We start from the raw sequence: 16555 nt of genomic DNA, 5'->3' as shown, positions 1-16555 counted from the left end.
TGTCTTTTTTTTTTCAGATCTATACTCGTGTTCAAGAGCACCACCTTGTCAGTATGATCTGAAATGACCTCCCTTCACAATCTATGAGTTTATATCGCATGCTTGTTGGCAACATTTCTCATTCACAGGTTATCGTTCTTGGTTCAATCCGGCTATCACGTCATCCGACATCTCTCGCATCTCATCTCAATCCGAATTCACCGATAAATGACGGTATATGGTATACCATCTTCATCTACCACACTCGAGTATCACTCGTCCTTTACATCAATGCAATATACAACATTATTACTATACTTCTCAAGGATCCTGCCTTATGTCAGTGACTGGCATCGTCCAAGATTTATCTATATTGTCCCTCTCCGTACCCAAGTCTAAGACGTAGTAACAATTCCTCCAAATCATCTCCTTCGCCCCTCACTCTTCGTCCAGTATTCACTACATCCTGATTTCCAGAAAGTAAGATCTGCAAATCATCTTCAGTCTTCTCACCTTCTTCTTCTTCTTCGCTATCCTCCCGTCGATCTCGATTGGTGTGGGTTCGAGTACGTACAGAAAGTCTCTCAAGAGCATGTAACTATTTCACCATCATACCATGAGCACTTGTCCTCATAATCGCACCATAGTTCCAAAGATAAACTGATGAGATCGAAAGAAGGATCTGAATCAACTTACAAAGACCCTTTCTTTCTCTTCCCATTCGTCCTCCAATCTCTCGACCATCTCTTTCCCATCCATCCACCCCAGGTCTCCGCGGGAAACTTCAACCAATACTTTACCCAAATCCAAAATCATCTTCAGAAGACTCATCAACAACTTGAAAGTCAGTTGTTGTCCTTGTGAATTCTCGTGATTTAACAAACATGAATCTAATATCCTGTTTAAGGTGATTTGATGATATACCATAATTGAATGTGGTGATTTAAGTTGATTAATTTCTATTATCCCATCTTCATCATCTTCATCTTCGTCATCTTCCACGTCTCCATCTCCATATTCAGCCGCGTACAGATATTCGCCATCGCTATCATCTTGATCTTGCATTTCCGATCTAGTAGGCGAACTCGGTCTACCCTTATTTATTATCTCTTTCCTTTTCAACCTCTCCAACCTTCTTCGCATCATAGCCCATCTGTACCCTATCACACTGTCTAGGTATTCCCCAAAGGAATTAACGAGATGTGACATCCTGAATCTCAAGACCTGTACTTTTCTCTCAATGTTCGATCGAGGAGGGAACAAGGTGCGTACCTCCCATTCTCTACTTTTCTTCAATGAGTTGCGGGAAGAAGGTCGATTGAAACCTGAATCTACACCTGTTTTGGTCGGTTCATCTTTAGTTTCAGATTGGTGGAGGACGTGCCAATACATTGTTCGAAGGACTATTTGACATCTTGATACTCTCAGTATGAGATTATGAATCGATTGGTATTTGGATAGTAAAGATGTAGGGAGGAGGGGTGTAATAGATAATGGAGGTGAATACGAGAGGTATAGGAAGTCCAGTGCGCTGTTGTCGAGTCGTACGAAGGTGTCAGCTAAAATCCAATCGGGATGTTTGAATTCCATCATAGAAGCACTTACTCGATGGCTGGATGCAATGCAAGTATAACAAGGTCAGCTGGATATAACCTGCACTTGTACGATCGTAAATCCAAGCCAAACTTACCCTGAGGATCCAACCATTTCGCTCTCCTGCCCTTGTCTTCCTCATCCAACTGTTTAATCGCAAAACTAACTCTGTCCTGAACTTCATCCCATGGGCCCCCTTCCCCTCCTCCTTTCACCCTGGTATCGCGTTCATCCATCAGAGTTGTCCTTAACGCATAAGCCAATTCCGATCCTCCAGGAGGCCATTTAGACCTTTCACTCAGCCCCACACCCAGTCCTATTCCCCAGTCACCCCTTTCTCCGTCTCCCAGAGAATGATGATTATTATTCAGTATCGGATCTAGACCTAGTCTCACTCTTGTTCTAGCTCTTCTACCCAAACCCATCGCCTCACCTGCTCCAGCATTGTCTTTCCCAAATAACGAGTCCGATACTCTTCCGAGGAAATTCACATCCCCTCCTAGGAAATACGCGTAAAGTATATCTAGGTGATCTAAGAAATTCAGATCATCAAGATATAACGAAACTAACGAGCTTGAGATCATCATCGAGTGATTCAGGAGGGGTGAGAGAAAATGGGTAGATATAAATATTGGTAAAGTAGGAGAATCGGATGGTAAGACTGATCCGGAAGAATGACGAGATAAGAAATGATGTAACGAATCTAAAGGAGTTGATGTCCATATTTGCGATGTTTTATCTATCTTCTGTTGAATTTGTGAATTCAGGTGTGATCCGGGAGATTGATTGAACAGGTTCCAGAGATCATCCAGTTCACGAACTCCAGTCTCGAAGGTTCCTACTCCTTGATCCATTTCCTGGGTCGGTTGAGGCGATGAATCGTCTAGAGGTGAAGGTGGAGCAAATAACTCCGTTGTGAGAGTTTTCCTTTCCTTATGAGAAGACCGACCATGAGATGATCGCAATTTTGCAGAAGATGTCGAACCAAGTAATGATTTACTGAGACCTTTAGTTGATCGTCGCCAGTGATCGATTTCCTTCTTGACTCGCTTAGAATGGACTTTCATATCGCTCGTCAAGCTGTCAACCAGCATCAACCGTAAATCAGCCAGTCTCTCGTGTTTACCCTTGCGTGAGGACACTCACTCAACACTTCCATCTCCCCAGTCAAATGTGACATCCACACCCCAATTGCTCGAACAAAGCGGGTGGGTGTTCACGGAAGCTTCCCTCAGTAATCTAAGGTTTTTCCCAGCTTCGAAAAACGTCCGTCTATCAGAGTTAGGTATAAAACTCGGCATTTTCCTTGATGAGAATGTATACTCCCAATATCCGCTGGATCTCAGCTTACGAGTTATACCCAGATCCACCCATGGTTGGCTGTTGGGATCTGTATCTTCATCTTGGGTCGATGAGTCTGATAGACCGATCCATGCTCGAAGTAAAGTAAGGAACGGTCCGATAGTTTGACGGAAAAGGAATGCTAATGCCAGTGTTGAAGGCGAGGAAGAAGAAGATGGAGAGGAAGTAGCGAATGATGCGAGGAGATGAGTGTATATGTGGCTGAGGAGGGCAGAGGATCTGGTAGGAAGGGAAATCGCTTCAGAAGTAGATAAGGGCTGCAAAGCGATGGTCAATAAGCGAATCATATTTTATTCTGTTCGTCATTGTGATCTGACAAAACGTGAAATTAAACTCACCCAGCACATGACCTCGCATAACATCTCACCGACCTCTCTCACATCTTTCGTAGCTCCCAGCCATTTGTTCCAGCCCGCATGCGACTCTTTCGTACACTCTTCGATAGCCGTGGTCAGTCTTTCTTTGATGAATGTCAAATACGTCGATAACCCATGTAAGAGAGCATGATGAGTTGATGTAAGTGGCCTATCACCCAAGGAACGGGAGATGAGCTTTAATACTCTTACGAGATTCGTACACTGCAGCTCACAAAGTACTCTGAGAATCAATGATCAGTTCCATCCTCCTAATCGAAGTCCCTATCTCCAAGAATCGTTCAATGATCCTATGACCATGGAGACAAGTCAGCAGCATTTCAAAGAGTAGTATAATAAGGTACATACGAATTTGCAGTGACCCTCTCGAATCCGATAGGCCTACCACCGTCGTCAGCCCATACAAATCTCGCTTTTCTCCCATTCCACTTGAGGCTCTCGGTGGTGGTCGTACCCAGTGTGGAACGCATCAACAATTCCAAAAGGGTTTTCGAATCATGCACTGCGGCGGATGAAGTTCCAGATAGTTTACCCAATTTGGGAAGGGTAATGGGTGGCTCTAACCTATATGTGATCTGGTCAGCAGATGACTATGATAATACAAGTATGGTGAATGTACTCACGATGTCAACAGAGCATCAAAAGTGAAGGTAGATTTTTCGGATAAAAAAGGTGGATTGCTCAAATTGGTCGTTGGGGAAGAAGCGATATCGTCCCATGTTTTGAGGGGCTATATACAAGGATAAGCTTGATGACAACCACCGATACGATCAATAGCTTACCTCAAAAATCTTTCGCCTACTGGGTCCAGCTTCAGGCTCTTCGACAGCTTTCTGCCAAATGTCATCCACTGCCTCATCCTCTACCGGATTAACATGTACTTCTTCGATTTCTGTAGGAAGCTGTACGAGGGGTTGCTTTGGTTTTGTAGGAGTTGAATTTATACTGAGAGCCTGCAATTCATACCTCGATGTACCCCTCAGACTACCCAATAGCCTCTCCGTACCGGATATATGATCGTCCAAAGGCGGAAGGACGAAACGAGGTTTGATCTCTGGTAATTTCGAAGAACTTGCAAAAGGGCTCGATCGCTCTCCTGTGAGAGGGATCGGGGCGAGCTGAAAGAGGGTCGTCATGATCGTGATTGTATCCTGCTATATCCTCTACTTCATCTTAGACTATGATCTAGCTGTCCATTGTAGCGGTGTTCATAGATGAGCATTCCAGTGGTCAAGAACGCGTCTTTGCATCTTTGATTTTGATTTAATCAACTCAGTGCGCAATGTTTACATACCACGTGGATCTACCTAGGCACGGGCCTCCAAGAGATTTTTCATCGACAAGCATCAAGAGACACAATTTGACTGTCTGAATCTTTGATTATTATCACCTGCCAGCCCGTATACATAGGGAGACTACCGATAGATACATACTAACAGGATGTCAAGACCAGAAGAAATCTCCCCACCAGAAATCGTATGTCCACTCTCCTCTGTCTTTTTCCCTTTCCAACCAATTCAGCTGTCGGCCAAACAGAAGGTTTGATTCCAGCTGATATATCACACGGTATATAGTTCTACGGTGATGTAGAAGCTACGAAATACACTTCCAACACACGAGTGAAATCGATCCAAGCTCAAATGACCAGACGAGCATTGGAGCTGTTGGCATTACCAGAGGGCGAAACTGCTTTCGTGTTAGATATAGGATGTGGGAGTGGGTTAAGTGGAGAATTGTTGGATGAAGCTGGACATGTTTGGGTAGGGTGTGATATAGCACCTTCAATGTTGGGTGAGTACGAACCCAATAGCAATCAAGATCGTTTAATGAGAGCGAAGACACCATTCTATGAAATATCTACAAAATGCCTACTGCATTCTTCTGGGATTAGAGCTGATGTATTTATGGACTACACAGAGGTCGCACTGGAAAGAGAAGTAGAGGGAGATTTGTTCCTACAGGATGTAGGACAAGGGTTCGGTTTCAGACCTGGTACTTTTGATGGTGCTATCAGGTGAGTCATGAGTCTCTTTGACTGCTCGATCAGAATCCCTACAACTACATACACCATATCGGACCCATATCTCCTTTATCCATGTGATGATCACAACACGACGGTCTTCTTACCTACATAAAGTTGGTGAAAACGCCCGTAAACCCATTTATACCCGGGCAACCCATCTGATCCTTTCTCGTTTAATCTCCCAATCATTACCCAACACATATGGGAAACGGTAAAGTCGCTGACTGAGTTTTTTATGATTTGGAATCCGTTCGCACAACAGTATATCAGTCATTCAGTGGCTTCTCAATGCCGACTCAACCTCCCATTCACCCGCTCAGCGATTAACGCGATTCTTCACCACTCTTCATTCCGCTCTTAAAAACCCCTCACGAGCCATATTCCAATTCTACCCATCATCAGACGATCAAGTACAAATGATCGTCAATGCAGCTCAGAGGGCAGGTTTCGGAGGTGGTCTAGTGGTTGATTATCCCAATTCGAAGAAGGCCCGAAAAATGTACCTATGTTTGATGGTTGGACAACAGGAGATACCCAAAGCGCTTAATGGAGATGAGATGGAGGTTGATGAAGGAGCTTCACTAGGGATAAAAAAGAGAAGGGAAGAAATATTGAATGAGAAACGTAGAAGGAAGGATAGTGCTGGTGGAAAGAAAGAAAAGAAGAGTAAGAAGGATATGGATGCGAAGGAATGGATAATGAAGAAGAAGGAATTATATAGATCGAGAGGTAAAGAAGGGTGAGTGGACATAATTCATTTGCTGATAGTTGTTTATCGACTTGGGTTGGAAATCTGCAGAATGAATTGTGAACAGATCAGCTGATTGCGTTATATTCTCAATAGGGTACCGAACGATTCGAAGTATACAGCGAGAAAGAGAAAAGTATACTTTTAGGCATGACCTTTGTTTGCCAAGCAGTATCACGATTATCTCTCTTTCCGTTACGATCAACCTCTTGTACTATTGTGTGCCTCATCGAGCATGTATCTTCATATTATCCGACCTATCTTCGCCGATTTTCTATACCATATGTCATTCACTCAGATCAACAAAACGTCACAAATCTATACTCATGAAATATGTACACGGTCCCATCAGTATGATCCAATACCTTCCCGTCAGTCGACAACTACATAGTCAATAGAGAGTGGCTATGAAGGTCTATCGATAAGGTCGTATACATTCAATCTATATCCTTATACAACATTTTTTGAAATACGTATATACAGTCTAATGCATCATAGATCTTCCCTTTACTCACTCGAAATTCACTCGTCTTGCCCTCCTCTATAGTTCACTTTTACCAGCACCCTCTTTCATGTGACCTTCGAACACTGACGTACAATATCGTCGAATTGTATTTATGTCTATGTGTATTCCTACGTCTGAATGCACTTCAATTCGGTACATTGATGAATAGACACCGATACATTCCATGTTTCGTTGTCATTCTGTACTATTATGATTGCACTGTGTATATGAAATAACTTGACTTGCCAATTTTGGTGCAGGGCTTATTTAGGCAATCGTATCGTCGTCAGGAAGGTTTATACTTTATCCGTAATCATTCTTCAGGCAAATTTTGGTGTTTTCACTTCAGTTTCACTTTCGCATTCTTCTCTTGCATTCTTGCATTCTTGCAGTTTTTTGCAGTTCTTGCATTTTTGCATGTTCACGAGACGGAAGGAGCTTGCATAGGTAGTAAAAGGAAACATTTTTCAGAACGATTGTACTGTATCTGTTTTATTTTTTTTTGATAATTTTGTTATTAATGTAGATAGTTTATGTTTGTAAGGGGTTGATTTTGGTTTTTGAAGAGCGGGACTTTCTGAAAGATGGAGGAGAAAAGACTTCATGGTACTTGTTTTTTTTCCCACTCTAGTATCTAGGAGCTTCGGCAGCACCGCCGGCAGGAGCAGCTCCTGAAGACTCGTAATCCCTTGCGGCTCTTGATCCTCGATCAGGTGAAGCAGAGTATCTTCTTCTAGGGCTGATCAGACACTCATCTTATGAGCTATTGCTCTTTCCACTGGCGATAGAAATAGCTCACCTGGGTGATCTTCTTCTATCATCGTAATCATCTCTCTTAGGTCTTTCATCATAATCTCTTCTCCCTCGATCATCCCTACATAAATAACAAATACAGAGTCAGTATGTAATTACATGTGTCGTCTTGTGATGAAGGTGAAGTCAACTGACCTATCAGCATATCTATCTCTATCCTCCCTTGGTGGTCTACTATCATAACCCCTTGATCTACTATCGTATCCACCTCTGTCATCGTACCCTCTTGATCGACCATCGTATCCACCTCGATCGTATCGATCACCATATCCTCTGGAACGACTGTCGTAACCTCTTCGATCGTTGTATCGATCTTCGTCTGTAAGAGAGTTGAAGATGGATTTGGTAAGCATCACATTATTCCCTGGTATTTATTTCAAGTTGGCATTTGACATGAATGGAATGACTGGAATGACAGATTCAATCCTGATTAGAAGGTTGACGACTTCATTTCAGTAGAGAAATCCCTCTTTTGAGGTGTGTACTTCTTACGCATTCATTTTTGAAAATGATTGTGTCTGTTGAATTGATAGAGGAAAAGAAGAAAATCATATTCACAAGTACGTCTCTTCACACCCATATATTGACCAGGAGTAGGCGCATGGGGTTTTTGAGTAGCTGAGAAATCGACTCTGATATTCCTACCGTGTAGACTCAACCCGTTGAGCTTCTCGATAGCTCGAGTGGCATCTTCGATAGTTCGCATGGTGATGAATCCGAAACCTCTTGATCTGTCCGTCTGACAACGGATCAAATAACATTAGCTATATACACTCGTAACCTACTTTGATTAAAAAGAAAATCTAGTCTTGACTGGTTTAACACTCACTCGTTGATCATAGACAATCACTACTTTCTCGACGTCACCATATCTCATGAATTCATCTTCCAGATCTCTTTCCCTAGTTCTGATAGATAGACCGAACACACCCAAAACATTATTAGGTTCAGCATCTTGGAGCTGGGGTGGACCACTCCTTCGAGGTGGGGGTCGATCATATCGATCTCTGTAATCCATACGGGGATCCAAAGCCCGAGGGTAGGGTTCGAAGTATGGCGAAGGAGACCGACGAGGATAGGAGTATGTCATTATTTTTATTGTTGGTGAATATCGTTTGGTTTGATGGTTGTAAATGGGAAAGGGAAATATATAATAGGAAGGCACAATCCGCAGTGGTGTTGGGATTATATAGGATAGCGATGAGGACATGGGAGCGGCAAATAAAGGTAGAACCAAATAGTCAGCACAAAGAACGGAGGTGGACTACAAAGGAAGGTCTGGATGGCCGAATTCGTCCAGAATAGGATAAAGGATAAAGGTTCATTCTCTCCCCATTGCTCCTCACTATTCTACATGTCAATCATGCTCGACCCATTCAATCCAAATTCAATGCCTCTTTTCTTTTCGCTTGAAGACATAGACGGATGGTCCTTTCTTGGCAATGTAGACGAGGAGAACAAGATACATACCCATTACCTTCCTTTCTTCCATCTCTATCGTAATCATCCCTTCCTCCTCCATTACTTGGTTCCCTGGGAGCGTCTCCACCCCTTGGACCGGATGGTGGAGCTCTCTCAGCGTACTCGCCAGAAGGGTAAGACGCTCTGGAAGGAGGGGAGGGCGATCGAGGTGCCCATGTTTCTCGAGATACGTTTGCGTTGGACGAAGAGAAATCCTAAAGGAGGGATATATTCGGATGTTCAGTATGCTTGCCTTTACGGAAACATTCAACATCGTTGGAGGACTACTCACCATTTTGAATAGGTATTTTTGTTTCACAAGGGGCTGACTTCCGATGAACAAAGAAGGGAGAAGAGGTAGGTTAAGAGTGTTCTTGCTCTTGCTGGTTTTCCAAAAGATGAGATCGAACCTTACAATGTTTGGAGAATGTGGCATCCCCATATGTACAGTATAATTGCGTACCCCATCTTGGACCTCTGAGGATGAGATTGAGGCGCAGCGAGATAACCGGGATGGTGAGGTTGGGAGAATGACAATTCAAGAATGAGAACGACGTCTATGGTACAGCTCCAACTGTATACATAATCTGTTATCTGATCATCTTCAACTCGACACTTGAGTCCAATAGCCACAGACGATCACCCGCTCACTCACAGCTTACGTCTCTCGAATCGACGCTCAGAGGGGTCGACAATCTCGTGCTCTCTCGTCTTTCGCTGGTCCATTCACCCGTTGACATCACACCTGGCAACCCCCGTCGCTCAGGCCGGCTGGTCATGTTTCAAACCTGCTCAAACGGATCAACCTAGATGATACATTCTTGCTCATACAAAACTTCATAATCCTTCGCATATTGAAGATCTGTCATCTGCCATTCATATAATCCCAGACCACACAACTGCGCAATCATGTCAACATATGATTCCCCAGCTCCCACACCTTCATCCCATCAGAACACCTTCGATACGCGCCTAGCTTACATCCAAGGAAGTTCCTCATCTCACCATCAGCACGACGTATCTACATCCTCCTCTTCTACGCCTTTGAACCGTGTACCTACTACACCTTCTCACCCAGGTTGCGTACTATGCAGCTTGGTAGCCTCTACATCCGACCTGCTCCAGAATCAATCATCAAATTCACCCAGTGCCCAAACTGCTCTTTTACCGCCCGGTGAGAGAAGTTCTTCGCCCTCTCCTTTACTTGCTAGGAGGAGGTCGGGAGCGAGTGTGAATACCAATGGGAAAGAAGTAGTACATCAAGATAGTCAAGTAACTGTGTATAAAGCTGAGGGGAAAGAGAGGTTATGCACGGATGGAAAACATCTTGTGGTTGTCCTCAATAAACATGTAGAGAATGTTTATGAATTTGTGAGTAAATCAGACTTCCTCTCCATAATGCTCGACAATACAAGAGAGCAAAAGAGATCTCTTTATACTCATGTCTAAGTATGTATATAGGGTCCCTCAGATGTCCCATTGCTCAGTCACATAATCGACCTATCACACCAACTCCTCTCGTCCACCGCCGGTCAATCAAGTAGTACACCAAATGAGGCTGAGAGGGGCAAAGGGAAGGGAAAAGAGAATGATGTGAGGGTGGGATTCGTAGGTAGTGTAATGAGTGAGTTGAGTACCACTGGTTCAACAGGCGTCGTGCTACGTATTAACTATCTTCAATAGAGGATCCACAAATACCTCATTCCCACCTTCACGCCCACGCTATGGTCGGTCCTATCGATACGTCCCTGCCCGGAGCAACGTTCTGGAGGAGGAATGTAGTCTTTGGGCCAATGAATTGGTGGAGTATTGAAGATCTCCGAGCGGAAATAAGGTAAGTAAACTCGTAACAGCTATCAAGATCATTTTGCTATTTAGTCCAGCTGATGAGCGAGTGCAACGTGCAGGGAGGAATCATCGAATAATCGTGTAAAGTCTGGATATCAGCATAGGGATAGGGCTCCTATAGATAGAGTGCCGGATGCTGGGTCAATAGCTGTGAGTATCTACGCTTGCACTTGACCTAGGCACCATCTGGTTCTTTCGCTTCCTTCTTATCCTTGTCATTCATTTCTTATCTTTCCCAGCGGTCCTTTCCCTTCCTTCCCTTTCATAATATACGCTTCTAGTTTACTCCATTTGCATATGCTAAGCTGACATCTTTATAGGGTTTACCAAACGCTCTCGACCCATCCGACTACACCGACCACTCACCACCTGTAGCAGCCAACAAGGCCCACCCCATGTCTCGGACATTATCAGTACATTCAACCCGAGATGTAGGAGCTAGATCTCCTACAAGCCCGGGACAAGTACTCGTGACTTCTGCGAAAGGCAAGGAAGCAGACAGGTCAGGCGGGAGTGAGTCATCTCGTCATTCCGAGGTAGGCGAAGGTGAAGGTGAAGAAGGATACGTAGCTGTAGATTTGGATGATCTGTCTACTGGTGATGTGGGAGGTAACGCCAGTGCCAGTAGGGTTGAGAGAGGAGGTAGGATATAGGTTGGTTGTTTTTCTGTTCTTGTTGTTCAGGTCTGGGCGATACTGTAAATACTGTATGAGTATATTTTACCAATATCAGCTTCGGATCTTCCAAGAAATAAACTTGTACATATTCACCTCCATATTCATATGCTTCATCATACATAATCAGTTCACCAACAATACACATAACATAATGCATCAGATCATGGCAATGCTCTCTCTCTCTCTGTTGTGAGATGCCACACTCATGAGTGGTTGCTGATTACGTTCTGAGTCTCTCATGACGCGCTTGCTTTTCTCATTCCATGCTATCCCAACCAAACCAAATAAACAAAAACCGCCCGTCCCTGAATGATCCTTACAGACGTGTTATTTTGTTTCGGAAAACAATAAAAAACAAAAACACCATGGAGCTGTATGCTTACGGAGTCAAGGTATGTGAGAAGAAGAAGACAAGAGGATATTAATAAAATAGGGATCAAGTGAAGCGACGACGCAAAAGCAAAGCAGCGCAAAGCAAATTAGATCAGGTCAAAGCGGAAGAGGCTGGTTTCATTCTACGTTGACAACTCGTTCAGCAATTCTCTAACATACCATTTCTTCAACATCCTCGTCTTCATCCTCATTTTCGTCTTCATTATCATCATCACTCGACACCGTCATCATCCTACGACCTCTCTCAACACCACGACTGGGTTAGAAAAGCAAAGGAACGATTTTTTAGAAGAAGCAACGGACAGGAACACCTCTACAGGATCATAGCGTTTTACAACAAGGACACCGTGCGCATCCATCTATTTCCTCTCTTCCCATAAGCAGTCAACATATACGTGAGTACTCCCCTCCTTGTGATTCATGAAGCCCCATCTACACTTTACCATTCTCGATATAAACATTCCTGTATACCAGGCTGATCATCTCTCATCATCATCGGTCAACATTACAATCCTAAACTCTCAGTAACTTGTCAATCCCAACGACCAAACAACTCACACTCCTTACACCACCACGCTCATTCCACTTTACTACACTATTCTATAAACACAAACAAACATACTATAAATCTACACTCACGAATCGACGATAATCATTAACAATGCTCACAACACCACTATTATCACTATTCCTCCTTCTCCCCACACTCGCCATGGGCGATTTTGGCCACAACAACCGTATGGACATCCGATCTCACGCCAGGCAACGAAACCATGCTAGGGCAGCAGCGTTGCAGGAGAATGAATCCCACATGCTCAGAAGGGAGTTCAACGATGCCGTCGAACATAAGATGGCCCGTAAATTATCTCGAGGTGGATTAGAGTTCGCCAAAAGAAAAGCAGATGGAACTCAATGTAGACCCAAGAACGGTACTGTCCCAACTACATCTTGGAAGAATGCTTCCCCAAGTTCGACCGCTACTTCGACTTCCGTAGTAGCTTCTTCTGCTGCTGCTTCTTCCGACGTTGCCACTACGACAACTTCCACCGACCAAGCTCAAGCTACCACCTCTTCCACCACCGAACAACAACAACAACAGGCTACTTCATCTTCCTCTGCCGACAGCTCCGCTTCTACGGGTGTGACATTGGTTTCGACACCCGCGTCGTACGCTGGCCATACACCTAATGGAAATAAGGCAGGTGTCAGTGCGGGTGATTCGTTGAGTTGGTTGTCAGGTAAATTAGGTTGGTGGTATGGTAAGTCAATCTCAACTTCATTTTTCTCCTTGTATCATATTCTTCACGATGGCTGATGTCTGTGTATGTGGTTTTCAGATTGGTCCGCAACTCCTTCAGGATCATGTGGAAATGCCGTATCAGTACCTATGATCTGGGGAGGTGGAACTGCCGATAGTGATGATGCCGCTCGTCTAGAAGCCTTCAAGTCGTTGAACTACGTACCTGAATATATCATCGGTTTCGAGGAACCTGATTGTGCAGCTGGATCAGGAAGTGCAGGTATGGACGTTAGTACTGGTGAGTAAGCTATCTCTTTGGCTGAGTATGGTGTAGAGTGTCAATTGACTTGTGTCGCAGCCATCTCGATTTGGAACCAATACGTCGTACCTAAAGGGGAAGCAGGTTCGATCTTGATCGGTCCATCAATGTGTAAACAAGCTGCAGAAAGCGGTTGGCTAGGTCCTTTCATGGAAGGAGTCACTAGAAAACCAGATATCATGAATATCCACGTTAACAAGAACAGCGCTGCTGGTATTTACGCTGATATTGTGAGTTACATTAATCGATAACAAACAGTTTGTTGTTGCATGGCTTGTCAAGGTCAAATTGACTGATGTGATCTTGTGATTTGGTTGCAGGACCACTACTATAACACTTACGGCTTACCAATCTGGGTTACCGAATTCGCCTGTGTAGACGATTCGACGAGCTTCATACCTTGTACGGACCAAAGTGAAATTAACAGTTTCATCAATACCGCCGTCGACATCTTCGAGTCAGACTCGAGAATCGCAGGCTATGCTTATTCCAATGGATATGGTTTGGGTGATGTCTGGCCAATGGTCTCGGACGGTCAATTGACGTGAGTATATAATAAGTTGAAATCATACAGATAGGTCGTTTGCTGATAGGATGATGATACAGTGCTTCCGGTCAAACTTATTTGGCTGCTTTGAGCAAATACCATTAAGCGGTCACCCTCCGAATGATGAATGATGCCTCGCTCTGCACGTCCGCCGATCATTCAATCCAATCTTTTCTCTTCGATCTGAATTTTTTGACTTGAAGATATATATATATATACCCTGGAGAATGTTGATATACCATTATGAGCTTTATACACCTGATATCTTGAAGATAATGATGAGGAGGAATGTTTATATCACGTTGATCGGATAATACAGTGTAGGGACATTTAGTTTCTTGCTACTTAGTATATACCCCTTTGCTTGATGAATCTGAATGGTCTATCTCTATACTTTGTATAGTGAAGTCGCATGCGTGATTGGCATGAGATCGTCATAAGAATAGATGGCATTGGGATCCTCATATAATCTACAATAACTGATCTCCTCAACCGACCACTATAGACATTGATGGGTGACCTCTTACATCGATCTTGATTCGAGATGGAGGGCGGTGATTCAATTATCTATAAAAACAAGAATTAATATCATCGTTACATTTTCCATCTTTCGAAACCCGTTCCTACCCACCTTCAATCATCCCTAACGTCCCCTTCATCATCATTTTCCCAAGGTGCCGGCCCATCCCCCCAAGGCGGCTTCTCATCCCTCTTCGGATAATTACTACCATCGTACCTCCACTCCCTCATCTGTTCCAACGTCTTAACACCAGGATACTTATCCAGACCAGCATCGACCGTAGCTTTCCATACGGCCTCTTGAGCCTGCTCGATATGTCTGATAAGTTCGGGAGTCTCCGTGAAATACCCTTCTATACCCAATGTATCGACCGGATCATCATGGCGGACTTGGATGATGACTTTCTGCGAGGTGGTACGAGCGATGAAGATGTATGTCTCCGGATGGGATGAGTGGTATTCCACGATGGAGAGAGCGATGGGTCGTTCGGACAGGAGGACTTGATCTTCTAGTGGGGTTTTGGAATTAGGCGATTGAGAGGACATGTTACTTATGAATAGATGAATAGGGAAAGTGAGAAGTACTGGATAGCGTATCACCAATCCTGGAAGATGTGTTGTTATATATCAGGTGTGATATTGAGGGTGGCAAATGGTAAGATGCGCTGTCCCTATCATCATCGTCCTCGTCATCGTTGATCATCGTCGTACATCTCACACAACACAGCATACTGCTTAGTCCGACTGACCGGATGACCGAGATTGGCGATGATCTAGGTGAACACAACCATGAGTCAATGATCAATGATCTGCATTCTACATCGATCTGATGCATAGCTCCCGGAGTGTTCGGAGACTGATCAGATCATCGCTCAATACATGCTAACATCATATCAAGGTAAAATATCCATCTCATCACATACATCAAACGACTCATACTGGAATCCGTCAATGATCAAGAAATATACGATAGGAAGCAATAATTCAAGGAGTTAAAAAAGAGTAAATACCACGACCTGACACAACACAGAGATTGTCGTAAACGAACATTCGATATACATGAACACAAGAGTCTTTGCATCATCTGCAAAATTCCAAACAAAATCAGCTCAGGCAACTGACTGATCTTACTGCGAAAATTACCCTCCGTATTTAGATCTGACAAGACTTTTGCCATCTACATTCACCGCCCGTATAATAACATCTCATGCAACCCTGAGTGATGCAATTCGCACCAACACTGCAAAACTGACCACACCTTGATGCCTTCTTCTGCAACAAGCCATGTACATTTCTCAAACACTCTCTACAGGGTCTACAAAGTACTCGCTTGCTTTCTTGATGTCCTTCCGGAGGTGTACCGTACCTATATGCTTTGAGAGTATCGATCGATACAGCTTGCTCCGAAAAATCATCTAAACCTGCTTGGACCGTTGCATCATATATGTTTTTCTGGACGAGTTCTAAATCCTCGAGAAGTTGAGGCGTCTCGGTGAAATATCCTTCAAAACCTACTGTATCGTTCTCGAATCGAATTTGAATGACGATCCTATCGTCGTAGGTCTTAGCGATGAAGTGGTATACTTCTTGATGGTGAGTTAAGGCGTATTGATCAAGTTGAGCGGCGAGGTCTTGCTCAGAGGGAGAGACTAGATCAACGTATTTGGCTGAGCTCAGAGTAAGTAAGGAAGAGAACATGAGGAGAGTGAAAGTGAGGAGAGAGAACATTGCGACTTGGTCCTGAAAGCGAATAGCGAGATGCGGATGATATCAATGTTTGTAGATATCCAATTATGGATGATAAGAGGAGAGAGGGGATGAGTGAGCGGAATGTGGATTGATCGTTCTCCTCCTCATTTATTGAACGATCTTTCAGCCCCCTTTTATACCCTCAGGCCACCATTCTCTTCATATCGTACATTTCGCTTAATTCGAATAGCCCTGTCTGAGATGGACTTCTCTCGTCCAACTTGCTTGACCGACCCACCGCTCTTCTTCACATGTTATCCAAAGCTATTTTTAGTCTACTTCTCTTGGGTAAGCGTAACAAAGCTGAACGCTGGATGCTGAATGGCGAACTGTCGAAACGGTCATCGCGGTGAATTGGTAGTATCCTCCTATAAAACCGGGTTGAGCTCAACCATATCTCATATT

At 43.9% G+C, this 16555-nt stretch overlaps 8 protein-coding genes across 8 annotated transcripts; 3 read left to right on the top strand and 5 right to left on the bottom strand.

The window, feature by feature from the left end:
• Positions 1–343: 343 nt before the first annotated feature.
• L199_005960 (uncharacterized protein) lies at positions 344–4444 on the bottom strand (the record flags this gene model as incomplete). The annotated part of the gene is made up of 10 exons (XM_064891661.1): positions 344–577; positions 676–1510; positions 1585–1591; positions 1670–2652; positions 2719–3191; positions 3273–3459; positions 3524–3598; positions 3657–3872; positions 3932–4038; positions 4091–4444. 10 exons carry the CDS (start codon positions 4442–4444, stop codon positions 344–346), a joined length of 3471 nt encoding a protein of 1156 aa, XP_064747733.1.
• Positions 4445–4748: 304 nt separating this feature from the next.
• On the top strand, positions 4749–6227 carry L199_005959 (uncharacterized protein; the record flags this gene model as incomplete). The annotated part of the gene is made up of 5 exons (XM_064891660.1): positions 4749–4784; positions 4883–5099; positions 5226–5322; positions 5594–6070; positions 6176–6227. The coding sequence occupies 5 exons, from the start codon at positions 4749–4751 to the stop codon at positions 6225–6227; spliced, it is 879 nt and encodes a 292-aa protein (XP_064747732.1).
• Positions 6228–7211: 984 nt separating this feature from the next.
• On the bottom strand, positions 7212–8487 carry L199_005958 (uncharacterized protein; the record flags this gene model as incomplete). Its single annotated transcript, XM_064891659.1, has 5 exons — positions 7212–7323; positions 7384–7458; positions 7533–7716; positions 7956–8136; positions 8227–8487. The coding sequence occupies 5 exons, from the start codon at positions 8485–8487 to the stop codon at positions 7212–7214; spliced, it is 813 nt and encodes a 270-aa protein (XP_064747731.1).
• A 286-nt stretch (positions 8488–8773) lies between these two features.
• On the bottom strand, positions 8774–9153 carry L199_005957 (uncharacterized protein; the record flags this gene model as incomplete). Its single annotated transcript, XM_064891658.1, has 2 exons — positions 8774–9073; positions 9151–9153. The coding sequence occupies 2 exons, from the start codon at positions 9151–9153 to the stop codon at positions 8774–8776; spliced, it is 303 nt and encodes a 100-aa protein (XP_064747730.1).
• Positions 9154–9767: 614 nt separating this feature from the next.
• On the top strand, positions 9768–11359 carry L199_005956 (uncharacterized protein; the record flags this gene model as incomplete). Its single annotated transcript, XM_064891657.1, has 5 exons — positions 9768–10229; positions 10320–10482; positions 10542–10692; positions 10766–10856; positions 11027–11359. 5 exons carry the CDS (start codon positions 9768–9770, stop codon positions 11357–11359), a joined length of 1200 nt encoding a protein of 399 aa, XP_064747729.1.
• A 1078-nt stretch (positions 11360–12437) lies between these two features.
• L199_005955 (uncharacterized protein) lies at positions 12438–13987 on the top strand (the record flags this gene model as incomplete). Its single annotated transcript, XM_064891656.1, has 5 exons — positions 12438–13035; positions 13114–13314; positions 13375–13565; positions 13656–13879; positions 13942–13987. The coding sequence occupies 5 exons, from the start codon at positions 12438–12440 to the stop codon at positions 13985–13987; spliced, it is 1260 nt and encodes a 419-aa protein (XP_064747728.1).
• Positions 13988–14515: 528 nt separating this feature from the next.
• On the bottom strand, positions 14516–14947 carry L199_005954 (uncharacterized protein; the record flags this gene model as incomplete). The annotated part of the gene is made up of 1 exon (XM_064891655.1): positions 14516–14947. The coding sequence occupies one exon, from the start codon at positions 14945–14947 to the stop codon at positions 14516–14518; it is 432 nt and encodes a 143-aa protein (XP_064747727.1).
• Positions 14948–15553: 606 nt separating this feature from the next.
• On the bottom strand, positions 15554–16129 carry L199_005953 (uncharacterized protein; the record flags this gene model as incomplete). Its single annotated transcript, XM_064891654.1, has 1 exon — positions 15554–16129. The coding sequence occupies one exon, from the start codon at positions 16127–16129 to the stop codon at positions 15554–15556; it is 576 nt and encodes a 191-aa protein (XP_064747726.1).
• Positions 16130–16555: the final 426 nt, after the last annotated feature.

Source organism: Kwoniella botswanensis, chromosome 1 (assembly GCF_036426115.1).
Source record: "Kwoniella botswanensis chromosome 1, complete sequence".
Taxonomy (NCBI): domain Eukaryota; kingdom Fungi; phylum Basidiomycota; class Tremellomycetes; order Tremellales; family Cryptococcaceae; genus Kwoniella; species Kwoniella botswanensis.
Note: the sequence above shows the minus strand (reverse complement) of the source record. Positions and strands in the feature narration are given on the sequence as shown.